This window comes from Halichoeres trimaculatus, unplaced genomic scaffold, assembly GCF_033239565.1.
Source record: "Halichoeres trimaculatus isolate MK-OKI-2021-1 unplaced genomic scaffold, fHalTri1.1 fHalTri1_scaffold_10, whole genome shotgun sequence".
NCBI lineage: Eukaryota > Metazoa > Chordata > Actinopteri > Labriformes > Labridae > Halichoeres > Halichoeres trimaculatus.
In genome coordinates this window covers 435,125-454,980 of record NW_027437187.1, presented here as the reverse complement: position 1 = coordinate 454,980, position 19,856 = coordinate 435,125, and the positions used below count along the sequence as shown (strand labels likewise).

Genomic DNA, 19,856 nt, shown 5'->3' with positions numbered 1-19,856 from the left:
CTGGCTTCTTTATCCTCCTCTTCTCTCCTGTCTTTCACTACAGCTTTTTCCTCACTGCTAGCTGGAGTTATCTTGGGCATAAGATGGGAGGCATGCTGCTGTAACAGATTTTCTGGAAGTGGTACCCCAGCAGTAAAAATCAAGGCACAGAGAGTTACAGGGGAAGCTTTGTTTTTACCCTGTCTCTTAGCCCACATGTAAACATATAGCTTTAGCACATGCCGACCCTTCACTGTGTCGTTGTTTAATTTTCTCAAAGTCTGTGTTAGAAATGTCCAACTTCTCCTTTAGCTTTGCCAGATGACAAGTAGCAACATAGTCAATGCACTGACTTGTGAAAATCTTCAACTCATCAGACAGCCATTCACATCGCTTCTCATTCACACTTTCATTCTTACTGAGCCTGATCATATCATTTTCACTCCTGTCAGATTGATCACCAGTGAATGCTCTCCTATGGTGTGACCTAGGTGATGAAGGATTATCTTTAGCCCTTACATTGTGTGCTTTAGATTTTGGATTGCCATTCTTTTGTTTAGGCTCAACTTTTTGAGTCCTGTGTCCAATTCCTCTTTTTTCCCCTGTTGTGGACTGATTATTACCCATTTTAGTAACAAACAGTAACAAACACTCAGATTAATTAGCACAGAACACAAACATGCACTTAGCAAACATGCACAACCATTTCAACAGCATCTTGAGTCTTTCGCAACAACAACTACTAACCGCTTTGTCTGATCTGGTGGTGGGGTATTTTCAGAAATATTCAGCAATCACCTACAGGCGAATTGCTCAGCGCTCATATCAATATAACACTGCTCTAAAGTCACCGACTAAAGAGTCTTACTTTCCCAATGAACACAGATTCACAAACTGGTCTAGCTTTAAACGGAATGGATTCTAGAAAGTAATCCATCCCGGAACGTCTTCCCAAGGAAAAAAGCTCACACTTGCTCCGTCTGTGTTGAGTACAGCTTTCAGCTGCCCTGGAAAGTCCCCCTTTGCAGGAGGGCTGTGGTGGCAAAATCAACACACAGTCTTCTGTACCAACAACACTTCACCAACTTCAATGAAACTCAAAGTTCATCATTATAAGTTTTAAATCTCAGTTTCAAATTTCCAAATTGTGAATTTAAACTCAGAATTCCAGTTGAGGGATTCCATTACACATTAACAATCCAATTTTGTCAAGCTCCAACCAATCAAACATTTACAGTTTCTTTCTGATCTCCTCAAACTCAGACATGGCAGTTGCGAAAAAAACACTATTTGCGCTTACCAGTCGTTGTTGTGTTGAGATCCTGTTTGTGATTCCAAATTGTTGAGGAAATTTCAGGAATCTTGACACTTGATGAAGAAGACTCAGGAGACTCAGATGGCTTAAGTTGAAATAGTTTATATAGCTCGATCGAGGAGAAATTGACAGACAGTACACATGGTGCCCAGTGTAATGCAAAGTCATTTCTAACAGACCAGTCTGTGTGCTCAGTATTTAATATTCTTGGGATTGGGATTGTTATGTCTATCAGCCAATGGGTTCAGCCTAGCTTGGGAACTCAATGTGAGAAACAGCGTTCAAGGAGACAGGAACGTGTGAATCAGATCCAACCCAGACTAGGAAAAACACCGTCTCTGTGTGCGGATAACTTTAAGTCAAATACAGGCATTATTGTGACACATATAGGGGCAATTTAGAGAATTAATTAAGGAAAGGCATAAAGCAATATGAAAATTCCACCACATACATCAGTGTGGTTTAGTACCAATTTCAGTAAGGCCTGTTTTTTCCATTTTCTTTATAATAATTTTAAACCTTTTATTGTAGGACTTTTATTGATATAGAAAGGATTCTCAACTGTCTGTGTTAAAAGTTATTTTGTCTTCATATAATCTGTGCAAATAAACAATACTAAAGTCAACCAGCAAATGCAATGACTACAGTTGTAAGATTTTGGGTGCAGGATGATTAAATGATGAAATGTATAGAAAAATAAATGCAATATTTTTTGCTGTGTTTTTTATATTGTGATATTAAACAGTGACTATCATCATGTAATTGTTTATCCTACCTGTCTGCAGGTTTGTTTATACTCAGCTGGCAATTCCAAGTGGTGTCGGGTGATAGGTGTCAATTACACCAGTTGTGACCAAACAGAATTTCTTTTCTCACCATGAACACTGGTCTGATCACAATTACAGCAGCTTTACAAGAACTGAAAGCTCAATACAAGTGCTAAAACTAGAAGAAACACTTACAGACTACACCAGATTATTCTTCAAAGATATGTTTTTATCAAACTGTCAACAAAAATAAAATCTGAATATGATACAAGACTTAAAAATACACAATACTTTACGGTGTGAAATTATTAAGTGCAAATGACTGCTACAAAACTTAAAAATACACAGACTTTTACACATATAAATAATAAAGTGAAACTAGGTAGATAGACAAAATATTTTCTCTTCATTGAAACTGAAGAGCCATCCATGTTCACAAATGTATCCTCTGAGTTGGATCAATAACAGTAAGTATGGTAGACATGGAAGGCATCTTAAATAGTTTAATATTGTCATAAATGAGAGGATGAGGATGTCAGCATGTCACCTGTCTGTCTTATCTGTCACAGCCTTTTTTGAATCATAAAGGAGAGGCTGTTTGCCAGCCAGCAGCAAACAGAGTGATAATTAACTTATAAATTGTTTAGTGTTTTAATGCACTCAATCGTGATCCTTGGTGCTCTGTAGTCTGTGTCTGTGTGTGCTCACCACATTGGGCGGAAAGCTTAATCAGCGTCTTGTGTTTATTTAAAGCATACTGTCAGACTTCAGACAAAGGAGTTGACATTTACTTTCATTTTCTCTGTGTGTCTGTCGAACAAGCAAAGTTATAACTGTTCACTCTTTCAATGAAAGCTACTTACTTAACCGCGATCCTCCGCTCTGCCTGTGCGTCTGTATTTGTGTGCATGTGTGTGTGCAGCATCCGTGGGCCCTGCTCTATGAAGCAAGTTCAGCCTAGCGAGATAGCCTTGGAGCTACCTCGCTGAACTGAGCGCGTTCTCGCTACACGGTTTTACAACGCTGGTTATCAACCTCATAAGTGGATCCAGCTAGGCAATGAGTGGAATGAATATCCTATCTTAAATCAAGAGCATTTTAAATTGATTTGAGAGCAGTATTTTATTGATTTCATGCTCAGATTTTATGATATTGTCTCTCAAAACTCTGCTCTTGCGCTCAAATTTGCTCTGCGCGAGCTCAAACTGTCTCCTCGTGCTCAGTTATAATGCTGCAGCTGCGCGTGCTCAAACTGTCTCCCCGTGCTCGGTTATAATGCTGCGCGCGCTCAAACTGTGTCCTTGCGCTCGGATATAATGCTGCTCGCGCAGATTTCCTGCGTTCACACTCCGATTCTTCCTCTCGCGCGGAGGGAATTTTTGCTCACAGATCTCTGTCTGCGCTCGAAATTTTTTGTGAATCCACCAATAGAAGGCCGACTAGTATTGACCAATCAGATTATCCCTGTTTGTTCATGGGTGTGTTTGCTGTTGTTTACGGAGCGTCACATACGGGCGGGCACTCTTTCAACCTGCCTTATCAGCCCCTGACCTGCAGGGCTGTAATAAATGTGATTTCTTTAATTTTTTGTCCACTGTTAAAATCAAACATCATTAAATAAATACACGAGCACCCGTGTTCTTAGCTGAAATAGCTATGTTGTATACTCATAGCTGCATGACACAGTGCTCTTTGAGGTGTGCTGGTGGAGAAAACAGTGTCACCATCATGAAGCTAGCGAGACAACAGCTCTCATAAAAGATGGACCAACAGAGTCAAGAAAATCAGGCAAGTTGTTTTGAATTCATTCTAATGAAAACTATATTGGGCTGTGCACTGAATATTTGATGATATACCTAGCATTATGCCTGAACAATACTACACCTGTATGACAGTTAATAAGCTACCTTACCTTGATTAGCCAATGCATCAAGTAAGGTATAAATGCCCTTATGCCCGTCGTTATCAGCTATAAATGAACATTAATTACTGATATTAGAAAGCTTCTTCCTGCAGCCAAGATGAGACTGATAAACCTTTTAAAAAATAATAGATGTTTCATATTCCAGTCTACAGCATGATTACTAGAGATTGAGATAAACATGATGAGCAAACACGTTAGAGCCAGGCACCGTTTTAACATGGTTTGTAAGTATTAATCAATGGTTAACGTAATGATGACTAATTGATAAGTATAATGTTCAGATAAGCCCCTTTCCAAGTCCTCCTAAAGGATCACATCTTGCATACAGTATGATCATCCTTTGCATTTCTTAATGTTATAAATCATTTTCAAAACAAATTAAACAAATACAGGGTTAGCCTACATAAATATTTTTTTTGGTATAGTTTCCATGTATCTATAACCCCAGGTATATGATCAAATATTCAGTGCACAGCCCAATATAGTTTTCATTAGAATGAATTTAAAACAACTTGCCTGATTTTCTTGACTCTGTCGGTCCATTTTTTATGAGAGCTGTTGTCTTGCTAGCTTCATGATGGTGACACTGTTTTCTCCACCAGCACACCGCAAAGAGCACTGTGTCATGCAGCTATGAGTATACAATATAGCTATTTCAGCTAAGAACACGGGTGCTCGTGTATTTATTTAATGATGTTTGATTTTAACAGTGGACAAAAAATTAAAGAAATCACATTTATTACAGCCCTGCAGGTCAGGGGCTGATAAGGCAGGTTGAAAGAGTGCCCGCCCGTATGTGACGCTCCGTAAACAACAGCAAACACATCCATGAACAAACAGGGATAATCTGATTGGTCAATCCTAGTCGACCTTCTATTGGTTGATTCACAAAAAATTTCGAGCGCAGACAGAGATCTGTGAGCAAAAATTCCCTCCGCGCGAGAGGAAGAATCGGAGTGTGAACGCAGGAAATCTGCGCGAGCAGCATTATATCCGAGCGCAAGGACACAGTTTGAACGCGCGCAGCATTATAACCGAGCACGGGGAGACAGTTTGAGCATGCGCAGCATTATAACTGAGCACGAGGAGACAGTTTGAGCTCGCGCAGAGCAAATTTGAGCGCAAGAGCAGAGTTTTGAGAGACAATATCACAAAATCTGAGCATGAAATCAATAAAATACTGCTCTCAAATCAATTAAAAATGCTCTTGATTTAAGATAGGATATTCATTCCATAAAGCCCGCTGCATCTGACCAATCGCGAACATGGAGCAGTCTGGAGCGTCAGAGCAGGCCGGAGAGAGAAGGACCGCATACTTCACACAGGAGGAACAGGAGATGATCATGAGGAAGTATGACGAGCTGAAACATGTAATTAACATTAAAAGCAGCACTGTCGCCGCTGCTAAAGCACGGAAGGAATGCTGGCAGAAAATTGCTGACAGTCTAAATGCGTAAGTGTAGTGCAAAAACAATCTTTTGTGCCATTATCATCCTGAAATAGCTCTGCTCACCATGACCTTTTACTGTAACATGCACCATACCTAATTTATTTCTTAGATGAATTTATTCATTTGTTCATTCCTATCGTGTTTACATTTTTTGTGTGCTATATAGCCCACATGAGCCCTACATGAATTCCTGTCACAATTTTAATACGGGCAATAAAATATTGTCATGGAACAGAAGTATTGGCATTGAAGATCTTAAAAAGAAAGTATCATGTACTACCAACCCCTCCCTGGAAAACAGGTAAGTTTCATAAAGGTGGTCATCCAAAAAAGAGAGTGGGTCAGTGCGGTCCCTGAAAACTCTTGCGCGCCAGAGTGCTCCTCGGACATTGCGAGCTCCAATGTCCACGGGATCCCCTAAGAACGGACAAGCCATTTTTCGTGAGGACTTATTGGTCAGTGGACGGGGGTTTTATAGTCTGCAAGTTCAATCTGGAACCTAACCTGCCCCGGAGCAGGTTAGCCGTTCAGCGTATGTTGCCATGGAGACTCGCCTCGCTGAGGAGTGATCCCGTGTCGTAGAACAGGGAATCCGGAACCTATCCTCAAAGCTACCTCGCTAGGCAGTAATCCTGTGTCGTATAACAGGGCCCTACTGGGTGAAAGAGATTGGATCAAACCACTGCGAGGATCGCGAGGGGTGTGTGATCTTTCAGTATTTAAATTTGTCAAACCGTGTGTTTTAAGTAGCATGACTTGTATTGTACCATTAGAAAAACATTAATATATTATGACAATTAATTACAACTGATTTTTTTTATTTATTTATTTATTTTTATTTTTTTTTGGGGGGGGGGGACTATATGGAAGGGGGGGACATGCCCCCTGCATCCCCCCCCGGGATTTCCGCCTATGGTCCAGACTGAAAGGAGACTGAAAATAAAACAATGTGTTCTGTTAGCTCTAGAGAAGTACCTGGGCCCTGTTCTACGAAGCAAGTTCAGTCTAGCGAGATAGCCTTGGAGCTACCTCGCTGAACTGAGCGCGGTAGCCGGCGGTCTCGCTACACGGTTTTACGACGCTGGTTATCAACCTCATAAGTGGATCCAGCTTGGCAATGAGCGCGTGCACAGATATAAGGCGGAGCCCGCTGCATCTGACCAATCAAGAACATGGAGCAGTCTGGAGCGTCAGAGCAGGCGGAGAGAGAAGGACCGCATACTTCACACAGGAGGAGCAGGAGGTGTTCACGAGGAAGTATGACGAGGTGAAACATGTAATCAACGTTAAAAGCAGCACTGTCGCCGCTGCTAAAGCACGGAAGGAGTGCTGGCAGAAAATTGCTGACAGTCTAAATGCGTAAGTGTAGTGGTGTAGTGCAAATAAAATATTTTGTGCCATTATCATCCTGAAATAGCACTGTTCACCATGCACTTTTACTGTTACATGCAACATATCTTAGTTCTTACGTGAATTTATTCATTTGTTCATTCCTATCGTGTTTACATTGTTGTGTGATATGTAGCCCACATGAGTCCTACATGAATTCCTGTTACAATTTTAATATGGTCAATAAAATATTGTCATGGAACAGAAGTGTTGGCATTGAAGATCTTATTACGGCAATGAGAGTTCTTCATTCCCTTTCGCTACCTTTAGAAAGTGTCATGTACTACCAACCCCTCCCTGGAAAACAGGTAACTTTCATAGAGGTGGTCATCAAAAAAAGAGAGTGGGTCGGGCTCCGATGTCCACGGGATCCTCTAAGAACGGACAAGCCATTTTTCGTGAGGGCTCATTAGTCAGTGGGCGGGGTTTTAATAGTCCGCGAGTTCAATCTGGAACCTAACCTGCCCCGGAGCAGGTTAGCCGTTCAGCATGTGTTGCCTCGCCTCGCTGAGGAGTGATCCCCTGTCGTAGAACAGGGAATCCGAAACCTATCCTCAAAGCTACCTCGCTAGGCAGTAATCCTGCTTCGTAGAACAGGGCACTGTTGGTGAGTTTTTGTTTGCAAAAAGTGACTTAAGCAATTTACCTTTCAGAACGCTACAATAATAATAATAATACTAATACTACTACTAATAATAATGATAATAAATTTTACTTAACCTTTATTCAACCAGGAAGGTCCCATTGAGATTAAGAACCTATTTTTCAAGGGAGTCCTGGCCAAAAGGCAGCAAAGTTACTCAGTAAAATTATGGCGATTTGCAATCAAAAGTTGATATTACGAAAAACTGGTACAATTTGAGGAGGCTGTCTCAAGTGCTATACAATATATAATAATAATAATAATAATGATAATAATAATGATAATAATAATAATAATAATAATAATAATAATAGAAATGCCTTGTTGTGTTCAGGCAATTTTCAGGTCAGCTTTGTTAGGGGGTCCTCGTGATGTAAACAAGGGTCCTCCCACAACATGGAGACGAGCTACACAATGGTGACCTAAGTGAGAAGAAAACATCAAATCAACATGAAAATACCCAAAAGAAAACTCTTCCTTCTGATAATCTTCGCATACGTGGCGTTTTCACTCTACGCTGCGTACAATGTGTTCTTCAGCACCAAGGTGATCTCCCGCGTTCACAGGGTGGTGAAGACGGAGACAGGAGCACCCTCCGGTAATTTAACCCACCGTGACTCCACCATGTCCCAACCACGCAGAGAAACTAAAGCCGTCATAGATCGACTGCTAGGAAGCCTTGAAGGTGTTATGATGAAGACCTCTCTTCACGTGTATCATGAATCGGTGTGTAAACCTCGGACGCTATGTTTCAGGTGGTGTCAAAGATGGCGGTGCCGCGGAGTCGTTTGTAGCAGATGCGTGGAATCCGTGGGAGGATGAGCGGGTTGAGTACAACTCGGCTCTGATTGAAAAGAGAGAGGCCTTCAAACAGCACATGAGCCGGATTGATAAAAACAAATCAAAGAGATATAAAGTCCAGATCTGGGGGAAAGCTGCCATCGGTAAGTAACGAAGTAAGGAGATACTGTATGTTCAATGAACTACACCCTTCAGGGGAGGCCTGCTGTCTCTACATGAGTGATAATGCTCTGAAATCAGTTTGACTTTTTGGGGGGTTATTTCAGTTCTTCTTTTATTTTGTAATCAGATCACTTTCACAATGCCTTACTTCACAGAGCTCAAATTATAGTAATCTCTGTAAGGGAGAGATATTTCAACAGTCACCACTAACCATTCACCAGTTATTTAAATAGTTTTCTACATCTATAAATGCATATGGTCTATGTATATTTCTTAGCTTTACAGAAAGTTTGCACTAAAACTCATTTTTGTTCCTTATTCTGTAGTGGTTTCACTGGGAACCCTTTGATGCTGCAGAACAGAAATACTTATTGATCCCCAAGGGGAAATTACAATGTCACACCTCTTCTACTGCAGGCTTTCTCTTGTTACTGGGAAGTTTATCATGCCATTAAGGAAGTTTTTATTTATAATCTGAAAAAGCAAACAGCTTTCAGGTGCCCTACAACCACCGTGAACAGTTATATCACATGAAAGCCATGAGATGGTTAAATAAAGTTTAATAAATATGTTGTATGATAAGGCAACTGTCACATGAACTGTTCCATTTTTTATAATTATGAAACAAATAGTTAGAAATCATATTCCATTTCCAGTCTTTCTTAAATTTACAGTTGACTGATTATGGTTTCTCATCCAAGCCAAAAGGTTAAGAAATTTAGCAACTGGTGAATAAAGCATGGGACAAGAACAGCGAAGTGGAGGTGGAACAATTCTGAACACCTCTACAAAGTATCAAGCTTTGAAAATAAATGTAAATATAAGGTTTAGTGGTGAAAATGTGACAACTATTGAGGTTTAAAAAAAGTAGAAATAGATCTTGTTATTTCTGGCACTTCAGGTGTTGATTAAATGTCGCCTTTGCAGCATGGCCTTTTTTCCTTTCTTACAATTCACTTAATAGAAATTCAGTTAAGTTTGTGCAGAACACAATATACAAATCAATCAGTCTTTATTTTTAAAGCACCAAACCATAACAAACGTTTTCAGAAGGCACTTTCCTAAAACATGAACAAGCATAGACCTGTTAACCTTAATAACCTTTTATTTATCAGCAGAAACCCAACATCAAGACAAGGAGTCTGATCTCATCTTAACCCCGCATGAGTACAGAGCTTTGCGGCAAAATCAAGTTACAATGGAGAGGAACAACTTCCCTTAAACTGGCAGAAACCTCTGACAAAACCAGACTAAAGTTAGATAGACCTCTGAGGTAGTGTGCAGGATTTAATTATTAATGTTGTATTCAAAGGTACATTGTTTAGTATAAGGTACAGTGTGTAGTATTTAAAGGTACAGTGTGTAGTATTTACAGGTACAGTGTGTAGTAGTTAGTATTTTTTGTCAGAACTGATATAGCTGAACTGACAAGCCATTAGCATGCCTCCCAGAAGGTCAAAACCCTGACTGGAGGCAAACCCAAACACACAATTACAGAAAGTGACCCGGAAACCTTCACCACTGCTCTGAATAAATTTTACACCCATTTTGACAATCAGGACTTCTCACCTGAGTGTCAGGCCACACTGAGAACCCTCCCGCCACCAGACCCTGAAGAACCGGCCCCTTTTACAGAGGAGGAGGTACGGCATCAGCTGAGCCTGTGCAAAACACACAAGGCCTCAGGACCTGATGACATCCCAGCCAGGGTGCTAAAGACCTGTGCCATGGAGCTCTCTCCGGTTTTACACTCACTCTTCTGTCAAGCGTACCGGACTGCCACAATACCCACAATGTGGAAAACTGCTGTCATAATCCCAGTTCCAAAGAAACCCAGACCCACAGAACTCAACCACTACTGCCCCATAGCTCTAACTTCCATAATAATGAAGTGTCTGGAGAAACTCCTGCTGAACATTTTCCTTCCACTTGCCACCCCACACCTGGACCCCCTCCAGTTTGCCTACAAGGCAAAGAGAGGCACAGAGGACGCTGTAGCCTGCCTGCTTCACCTCCTTCTCCAGCATCTGGACTCCCCAGGCAACTTCGCCAGGATTCTTTTCATAGACTTCACACTTTACCCACAACTTCCTCACTGACAGACAGCAAGCAGTAAGGGTGGGCTCAACCACATTCCCTGTTCTCACCATCAACACTGGGGTGTTGTGTGTTAAGCCCTTTCCTGTACACACTCTTCACCAACAACTGCCTCAGTATCTCACCCACCACAACATATCTCAAATACTCGGACGACACAGCCATCCTTGCACTCCTCTCTGACAGTCAATCCACCTCAGACTACTACAACACTGTCACACACTTCACAAACTGGTGCACGGACAACCATCTACAAATCAACGTAAATCAAACAAAGGAATTACTGATCAGCCCCCTCTCACCCCAGCACCCCATCATCATAAACACCCAAACAGTTGAGACAGTAGACACTTTCCAATATCTGGGAATAACTCTGGACAAAAACTCACCTTTGATCAACACATCACGGACATTCAAAAACGTAGCTAACAAAGACTGTCAGCCATCCGAAAACTTAAAGGACTCTATGTTGCACCTCACCTCCTGCTGTTACTCTATCAAAGAATCATCCAGCCTATCCTCCTGTACTGCTCCACCTGTTTCTACACCATGCTCTCTGTCACCAACCGGGCCAAACTCACAGGCATAACAAAAACAGCAGCGAAAATCATTGGTCTACCCATTCCCAACCTCACAGAATTAAATAACAGGTCCATCACTCGGTTAGCAAACACCATAGTACAGGATATCACCCACCCACTGAACCAATACATTATCCCACTACCTTCAGGGCGCAGGTATAGAACTATCAAGTTCAGAAGGGCTCGCCTGGGGAAAAGCCTGATCCCCTCAGCCATAGCTGCCTTGAACAACAGGCCCTGCTGACCTGTCCACAGCTCAATGTTTGTTGTTGTTGTAATGTCTGGTGTTGTCTGTTTGAGGTGCAATGTTTGTTGTTGTTGTTGTTGTTAGTCTGTAATGTTCAGTCAATGGAAATGAATTTCCCCTCTGGGGACCAATAAATCTAAATCTTAATCTAAATTTAGGAAGTGGTTGGGGGGCATGTGTCAGTTGGAAGACAAAGAAAGGGAAAGTGCTTAGGGCTGGACAATTAATTGGATTTTAATTGTGATTTCAATTTTGCCATCTGACAATCATAAAAACAATATAATTGAAGAAAAACAAGTAATATGCCACACAGTGTAGATGTATGTAAGTTCCTGTGCTTCATAGCTCTTCTGTGTTCCATGTGCAGCCACAGTGAGCGTGTGTGACTTATGTGTATCAATAATACTGTATGTGCCACTTGCTGGTTCTTTAAAGTTGTGTTTAAATCAGTACTGAAGTTTTTGAATAAATGAATAATTGTGTATATTAATTGTGATTTCAATATCACTTAAAATAATCGTGATTCTTTTTTTTACCATAACCGCCCAGCCCTACTTGTGTGTATGATAATTTTTTGACTGACTTTTCAATAATTAAACTGGACAAATAGTGGATCATACTCATCATGAACCACAGAAGCTCCTTATCTTCAAAAGCTAACATCACTTCACAAAAGGAAGGGAAACTGTCTCACATGTGCTTTGAAGGATTTTAATTTTTTAACACTTGTCTGCTTTTTGTGAACCATGTCTAAACTCTTTCTCTGTATAATTTGTATGATTAACTCAGCTGCTTAGTTTAAAACTTATCTGATCATTCTAGGGCCCCCTTTTGTATAAAAAGCAAAGTGCATTAAACTAATTTACACTCAGCAGCTTGGAAATTGCACAACAACATTACAGTGCTTGTGTTGATATTTTTACTGCTGCTCACACCTTTTTGTTTCCCCCAGGGCTCTATCTCTGGGAACACATTTTAGAGGGACCCCTCAACCCCACTGACAAGGTGGCCCAATGGAGAGAGGGAGAGCTGCAGGCAGGAAAGATCGACTTTAGGTAACAAATCCAAAAAGAAGACTAGTAAAACAGTCAAACTCAAGTAGACCCCTGGGCTCAGTGCAACACACCATGTCATGATAGGACTTCTGAATAATGCAGAGCATCAGATTTTCCTTCCTCTATGCTCTTCTCAGTTTCTACACAGGTCCTGCTGTGGTCCAGGGTCATGTCCCTCTGGATATGAACAGCCTTGTTCTGGTTCTGAATGGCCGTGAGCAACAGAAAGTGTCTTACTCCACACGCTGGCTGGAGCATGTTGAAGCTCTGGTTCAGTCCCACACGGTGTCTCACGTGGCCGTGGTCCTGCTGGGCAATGAGCACTGCAACAACGACTGGATCAGCCCTTACCTGAAAAGAAACGGGGGGTTTGTGGAGCTGCTGTTTGTGGTGTACGACAGCCCCTGGATCAACGACAAAGACGTCTTCCAGTGGCCCCTTGGTGTCGCCACGTATGTATTTATTCCCAGTCATACCTGTGTGTCTGAGAACAATGTGTTGTATTTAAACAGTCTCTAACATTCCTCTATTGTGTCTCTGCAGATACAGGCAGTTCCCTATGATCAGGCCCAATGCCCAGCTCATCACCTCTAACAGGCCATACCTCTGTAACTTTCTAGGAACTGTTTACAAAAACTCCTCCAGGGAAACTCTCATGCAGGTGCTGAAACAATCTGGTCTGGATAAAGAGTGCATCACCACTGCCAGGGAGAAGTAAGTCGATGTGAGACAGTTTTTGTTTGTGCTGTGGGAGTAAAACGATCTGAAGTTTTCAGGGTCTCACTTGTAAAACAGTGTTTAAGATTTTGAAAGAATGATAAACATAAGGAATATAAACCAATTATATTTTTTGTTGAAGTTTCAACATGCTCCACTAAAAGTCCAAAATAATTCCTCATTAATTCTGAATCCCGTCTTCTGTACACTAACAAGAGCTTATATAAGACTTTATGTGAGCTTTTTCAAAAAAGCAACTCTTTATCATCTGTCCCCTCTTGTTTTCTGTAGAAATTAACTCAAATATTCTTAAAGGCAAAGATCAGTTTTAGTTTGGAATTGGTTTTATACCTTCAGTCCAGGAACCTTCCATATTGATGATAGCTAGCATCTTGAGCATGTTTCTCCATCCTACCCTCCCCTCCCCTCTCCTCCCCTCCCCTCCTCTCCTCTCCCCTCTCCTCCCCTCCCCTCTCCTCTCCCCTCTCCTCCCCTCTCCTCCCCTCTCCTCTCCACCCCTTTCCTCTCCTCCGCAATCCTCTCCTCCCCTCCTCCCGCCCCTCCTCTCCTCTCCTCTGTTCTGTTTCCTGTTTGTGAGTGGTGGTGGTGGAGCGTGAGTATCACAGAGTTTTTGAATTGTTTGCTGTCTCTTTTTTTCCTGTCTTAAACTGCATGATCAGATAAGGGTGTCTTTTCCTTAGTTTTAAGTGTTTCTAGGTAGGTTAGACAAATCGTTGGAGGGGTTGTTAGGAGGAATGGCCTCCGTTGAGGCACCACCTCCGACTCCAGCAGGGAGTTCGGGTTGTTCCTCCGAACGGAGCCGTCACCGTGGAGGAGGTTTTGTTAGCTGCAGGTGAACAGGTAGGTCATGGTAACCTTCTGTATGCTTCCCAAATGAACAGGGCTGTGGTGGTTTTCCTGAAGAGTCAGGTTCTGGTGTCTCAGTTGTTTGAGAGTGGTGTATTCATTCATGATCTCTTTGTCCAAGTTTCCCTGCTGTCAGTTCCCTCTACGCGGATCACCGTATCCAGTGTTCCGCCTTTCATTTCCAATGAGTTGTTGGAGAATAAGCTCCACAGATTCGGGAAGTTTGGAAGCGCCTTCAAAACTGTGAGTCTAGGGTGTACAAATCCCAAACTGAAACATGTTCAGTCTTTGCGGCGTCAGGTGTTCATGTTTTTGGAGTCTCCCACGCAGACTCTGGAAGTCTCCTTCCGAGTCAAATACGTAGATGCTTCTTATATGATGTATGCCAGCTCGGGACAAATGAAGTGTTTGGAATGTGGTGATGTGTGACATAAACATTTTGCTTGTCCGCACAGACAAGAGGAGCAGGTTGGTGGTGCTGCTGATGTGGGCGGCTCTGTCCATGCTGCGCCTGCGCTACGGCCACGCCTGCGCCTGCAGCGGAGGTCGCGGTCGTGACTGCAGGTGGTTCTAAGTCCTCACCCGCAGCTCTTGGTGAGGCTGCGGCTGAGGTTAGTTTCTTTAGCTCACCAGGTAAAAGGAGCATCAGCTCCCAGGCTAAAGAAAAAACATTAACAGCAGAGGATGATAAAACTGAAGCCTATGAAGGTTCTGCAGGTCTAAGTGCTTCAGTGACAGAAGCTAGGGCAGTGTGTCAGACGTTATGTGAAGGGGAGGATATGGAGGAAGAGTACGAGTCAGATAATGCATCCATTGCTGATTCATTGAGCAGTGGCTCTGATCTTTATTCCTTAGAGACAATAAATAGATTCATGGATGAAACGTATGAAAAGTCAGTCAAAATAAGTGATCACTTAGTGACACTGAGAAATTCATTAAGTCAGTTAGTATACTGAAGAGACAGGTTGGTTTCGATCTCCTGGATGAGAAGAAAAGTTTCCATCTAAAGAAACGCATTACTGCACCGAGTAAAGCTGGGGGTAAAAGTTTGTGGAAGACAAAGAAATCATCATGCAGCACAAGGTGGTTTTCTTGCTCTACTGTTCCCTGTTCGTTTCCATAAGGAGCCTTATAAATGGGATCTCTAAGAGACCTGGAGGCTGCCCAGGTCTCTGACCAGCTTCAGTCCCTTAGAACCCCTCACCTGGACAGGTTTCAGGACGGCGTGCATCAAGGTTCTCCACATCTGGTCTTTGTCATGGATGAGAGAGTCAAGGGCTGAGTTCCCTGGCAGGGCTCGACAGTGCGAGGAGGTACTACTACTAAAAGTATTAAAGTGGGAGTTGTGATTTTCATTTGGTAGACCCTGTGCAACTACAAAAAATGACCGTTCAAAACATGTTTTATCTTGTGTTGAATACATTGGAAGTTATGGCCAGTGGTATTCCTGAACGCAGCCTCAGCTGGAAACATGTTCAGCTTTGAAACATTTGATTTATTGACCTAACTGCACTGCTAGCTAGCCTTCAGTACACCCGACATGCCTGCACCACCCGAAGTTACTGATTAGATTCATCTCGTCTTCCTAGAACACAATTGTTTTAGTGTTCTTTTTAAAGACAAAAAGGTATTTTTTACCTTGACATGTTTCGACGTACTCTGCCGTCTTCTTCAAAAGCTGTCAGTTGTTTCCGGTAGTAGCCGGCGGGACAGATTGATCACGTGGTCTGTCCCGCCAGCTACGTCGTCCGTTGCCAGATGGCCTCTGGAGAGTCCCAGGTGTGTGAGAGCTGGAAGGCTCCTTCATCCCTGTTGCTGGTGTTAGTGCCACATTTCCTCATCTCTATTGATTCCTTTCTCCATCTCTTGCATGTGTTGCTTTCTGATCTGATTATTGTTGATTTGTCCCAGTCCATTATGTGGTTTTCACGTTTGCAGTGGTCTGATGTTGCTGATTTTAAGTTTTCCTGATTTGTAACCATACCTTCTTGTCTTTAAAAAAGAACACTAAAACACTGAACCACCCTGCCCGAGGTACAGACGAACATAACCAGGCGCTCCCAAAGCCTCATCTTGACCAATTACAGCACAGCAGTGGGACTGGTTGCTGGGCAACATACATAAGTATTTTAGAAGAAAGACCAAACAATTAATGACACCAATATGAAGCCCATCAGTTATGATTTAAAAAGACCAACAAAACCAGATCATGTGGACTCTGAATTGAGGCTAGATGAGGAAATGGAGCAAAGAGGAGAAATTGACAGGGAGGGAGAGTTCGTGTTAGATTCAGACACGGTTTCTCAAGACGCCGGAGAGGCAATGCTGCTGCCGTTCCCAGTTGTAAGAGATACAAGTTTAATGCTGACTGGCAGAAAGCTTTCCCGTGGCTTCTCTACGTGAACACATCAATGTATTGTAAGTACTGCATGGCGCATAAAAAAACAGCTGGGGAGTCTGTTTTTGTCACCCTAATCTTGAACAAGATACTGTAGTAAAACAGTCATGTCGCATGCCAAGAAGCGTAATTAAGCGTCCTTTGTAATTAAAGGACTTACATTGATGCGAACCCTTCCCTCAAAGTTCAACCACTTCTGTAAAAACTTCATTAATGTTGTGTAGAGAGATTATCAGTCTACATCATCATAAAGATGCACACGCATCTCGACTGCCTAAGTGGCATTTAGCTCCATTCATTCAGACAAGTTAGCATTTTTTAAACACTAAATTCAACCTGTTAGAAGCATCAAAATGTACGTTTTTTCTGTGGAAAGCTGTCAAAAACAATACTACACAATAGAGGCAACTTCTGTCAAGTTTTGACCGTTACAGTGCAACCAGTGTTTTGGAGTCACTAGCGACTATGCTAACTGGTGACTTTCAGCCGACAGCAGCTGTGATTAACAGCCGAGAGTCACCAGTTAGCAGAGTCACAGTTAACAGTGATACACCAGCAACGTCTGCGTGTGTGTAATTAAATGTGTATTCTTTATCCAACCTCAGTTAACCAGGTTTGAGTGCAAACAAGCTATAATAAATGCTGATACTCAAATACAGATTTGACTTGGTTTATTTAATGAAAAAGTTGGTTTGGGGCTGAGGTTCTGACCAAACATGGACTCAATATGGACAGTAAATAATGAGTGAATCTATAAATTATGATTAACAGAAACGTTTTTTATGACCTAAGTAAATTAGGGAATATTATGAAACGATGTTTACATCCTGGTCTGTTACAGTCTGATAATTGTCCACGGGTAATGCAGTCATGAGCATTGACTGAGAGTTGTGTTTTCTCTCTGGGTACACGCTGGATTTCTCCTGTAAAAACGTCTGTCCACCTAATATCTGTCCACTTGCTGATCTCTTCTGTCCACTCACTGCTATTTCACAAACATGGGAGCATTTCGCCGTCCGTCAAAGTTATGACATTAAGTTAAAAATGTGTTTTTTGGTGGTTAACTCCCCCATGTCAGTTGACAAACCATTATACTCCGCAGTGCTTCTGCCCCCAAGTTGCGCGCCCATCTGCAGTTGTTGATAAACAAATAATCCCTCTATACTATAACACAGTTTATATAGGATTAAATCTGTTGGAGAAATGTATTGGGTTAGGATAACCCGTTAATAACAGACAACTGTTACATTATTGTTTTTTTTTTTTATCATCTTGTTTTTGTACCATTCCTCTGTTGCACTGTGCACATGAATTCACTTTAATTCACTTTAAATCTATGTTTATGTCACTTTCAAATGTATGTTTATATTTCAATAAATCTAGTTATTCTGCTTACAAAGGCCTCCTCCTTGACCGCATATCTTTGTATTAAAGAAAAACATACTACTTGGTAACTTTTCATTGTGCTACTAAAAATATTTTTGTGCTACTAGAGTTTTCATCTTGGTAGCCCCTGTGCTACTAGGGAAAATGCTAAGCGTCAAGCCCTGTTCCCTGGTCCAGATATTTTCCCAAAAGGCAGCTGGAGGTCCCTGTACAACCCTAGATCTGGGCTGTTGGGGGTGTTCGCTGCTCTCTGACGGCTGATGGAGAGCTGGTTCTTAATGTATGATTTTTGTTTTGTTTTGTCCGCAGTATCTTTGAATGTAATCTAGGAGACATTTAGTCTCTGTCTTTTTTGATGTGGCACATTGATGTGGTTTTCCTTTGAGCATGGAAAAGAAAGGGTGTTTTAACCCCCCACCCCTCTCCTCTCCTCTCCTCTCCTCTCCTCTCCTCTCCTCTCCTCTCCTCTCCTCTCCTCTCTTCAGGTGGCTCCCTCAGGAGACAGCAGACAGCATGAGAAGCTATCAAACAGCTTTGGCTCAGAGCGAGCTCACTCTCTGCCCGGTCGGGATCAACACTGAGTGCTACCGCATCTATGAGGCCTGCTCGTATGGCTCTGTCCCCGTGGTGGAGGACGTACTGACACCTGGAACTTGTGCAGCCGGGCCCAGCTCTCCTCTGCATCTGCTCAAAGCTTCAGGGGCGCCCTTCATCTTCATCAGTGACTGGAAAGAACTACCAGCCATCCTGGAGAGGGAGCGAGGGATGAGCCAGGAGCAGAGGGTGGACAGGAGGAGGAGGCTGCTGGAGTGGTACACTGGCTTCCGTCAGCAGATGAAAGAGAGGCTCACCAAGGTCATTGAAGAGACGTTCTTTAAAAATGCCTGAATGTGGTGCTCCATGAACAAACCTTTAGAAATCAACAGGGGTCGATGTTTCATATTGGATTCAGTTATTCTGTGGATTGTGGTGAATGTGACTAACTACTGGTGAATTGAATATGATTCTAGTCAGTGTAATATTCCTGTGCTGGTCATTGAAAACCATTATTGTCTGTGGTAAGTTATAAGCTGCTGTTGATAGTCTTAAAGTATATTTATCATCTTAATGTTTACAATGCTAAAATGTCCACGTGTTTTAGAATTTAAGGAAAAAACTACACAGAAGTTGTTGAGCAATGACAATTTTCTTACTTTTTGACACGGTGTGAAAATGTTGATATATATGTTTTGGGAGCAGATAAAAAATGAATGTTGTTGCTGTGGCATGATTTCTCATCAAACTATCAATGTTTGATTTATTTCCATCCTGTGCTGCATGAACTCTTCTTTTTTAGATATTTGTTTTTTAAGTGCAATAAATAAATTGAAGTTTTGTCTGAAAGAGGAAGCTGTGGCTATACTAGCCCTATATGATTTTTATTCTTCCTGCAGAGGGTGCTGTGAGCCTGTTTTTTTGACACGCTCTCAGGTGAGATGTTGAAGATAATGGTTGAGATGTGGAAATGAAGCGGAGACCCTGTATTTCACCAAACACTTCAAACAAAGGAAATACTGCATCTTCTTCTTTTCATAGTCCCATACCCTCATCTTCTCATCCAAAAGAGATGGATTTTGGGAGATTATTATTCATGGTTACCAAACTAAAACATGTTGGATGACTTTCACTTAGTGCAAACTGTACCCCTAAACAGCTGAGGTTTTTAGTCACTCCTTTATTTAGTTGATGTATGTGGAAAACAAAATCAGGTGAATAAATGGAAAACAAGACTTAAATGGTGAGTCCCCTAAATCCACTAGTAAAATTAGATTGTATAACCAATCTAAATTTTTACATCAGAAGCATCAAGTGTTAAAAAGAGACTTTGTTCAAAGTGAGGTCTCCACAAAACTGTTCACCCTGGTGGCTGGCTGCAGTATAGGTCAAAAACTCTGTCTCCCCAGTCATTCTAAATGAGCTGCGGTAAAACTTTAAAACATAAATACATCTGGTAGAAAAGTTTCTCTCATCTGTATGCTGTGGAAAATATGAAGATATTATTAGGCTTATTTCAGTCCTGTCAGAATTATGTGTGTATC

At 41.9% G+C, this 19,856-nt stretch overlaps 1 protein-coding gene across 1 annotated transcript; it reads left to right on the top strand.

Annotated features, from left to right (window-relative positions):
• The first annotated feature begins 7,819 nt into the window (after positions 1-7,819).
• Positions 7,820-19,453, top strand: LOC141796895 (ribitol-5-phosphate xylosyltransferase 1-like). Its single transcript, XM_074678219.1, has 6 exons — positions 7,820-8,065; positions 8,223-8,411; positions 12,308-12,410; positions 12,548-12,862; positions 12,954-13,124; positions 18,264-19,453. Exons 1-6 carry the CDS (start codon positions 7,918-7,920, stop codon positions 18,664-18,666), a joined length of 1,329 nt encoding a protein of 442 aa, XP_074534320.1. The 5' UTR covers positions 7,820-7,917; the 3' UTR covers positions 18,667-19,453.
• The last annotated feature ends 403 nt before the right edge of the window (positions 19,454-19,856 follow it).

What these genes read in the sequence shown, in the direction of transcription:
- LOC141796895 (XM_074678219.1), top strand. Translation starts at nt 7,918, where the DNA reads ATGAAAATACCCAAAAGAAAACTCTTCCTTCTGATAATCTTCGCATAC. An exon ending in GGAGACAGGAGCACCCTCCG is followed by an intron (nt 8,066 to 8,222) that starts GTAATTTAACCC and finishes GCTATGTTTCAG; the next exon opens with GTGGTGTCAAAGATGGCGGT. An exon ending in ATCACCACTGCCAGGGAGAA is followed by an intron (nt 13,125 to 18,263) that starts GTAAGTCGATGT and finishes TCCTCTCTTCAG; the next exon opens with GTGGCTCCCTCAGGAGACAG.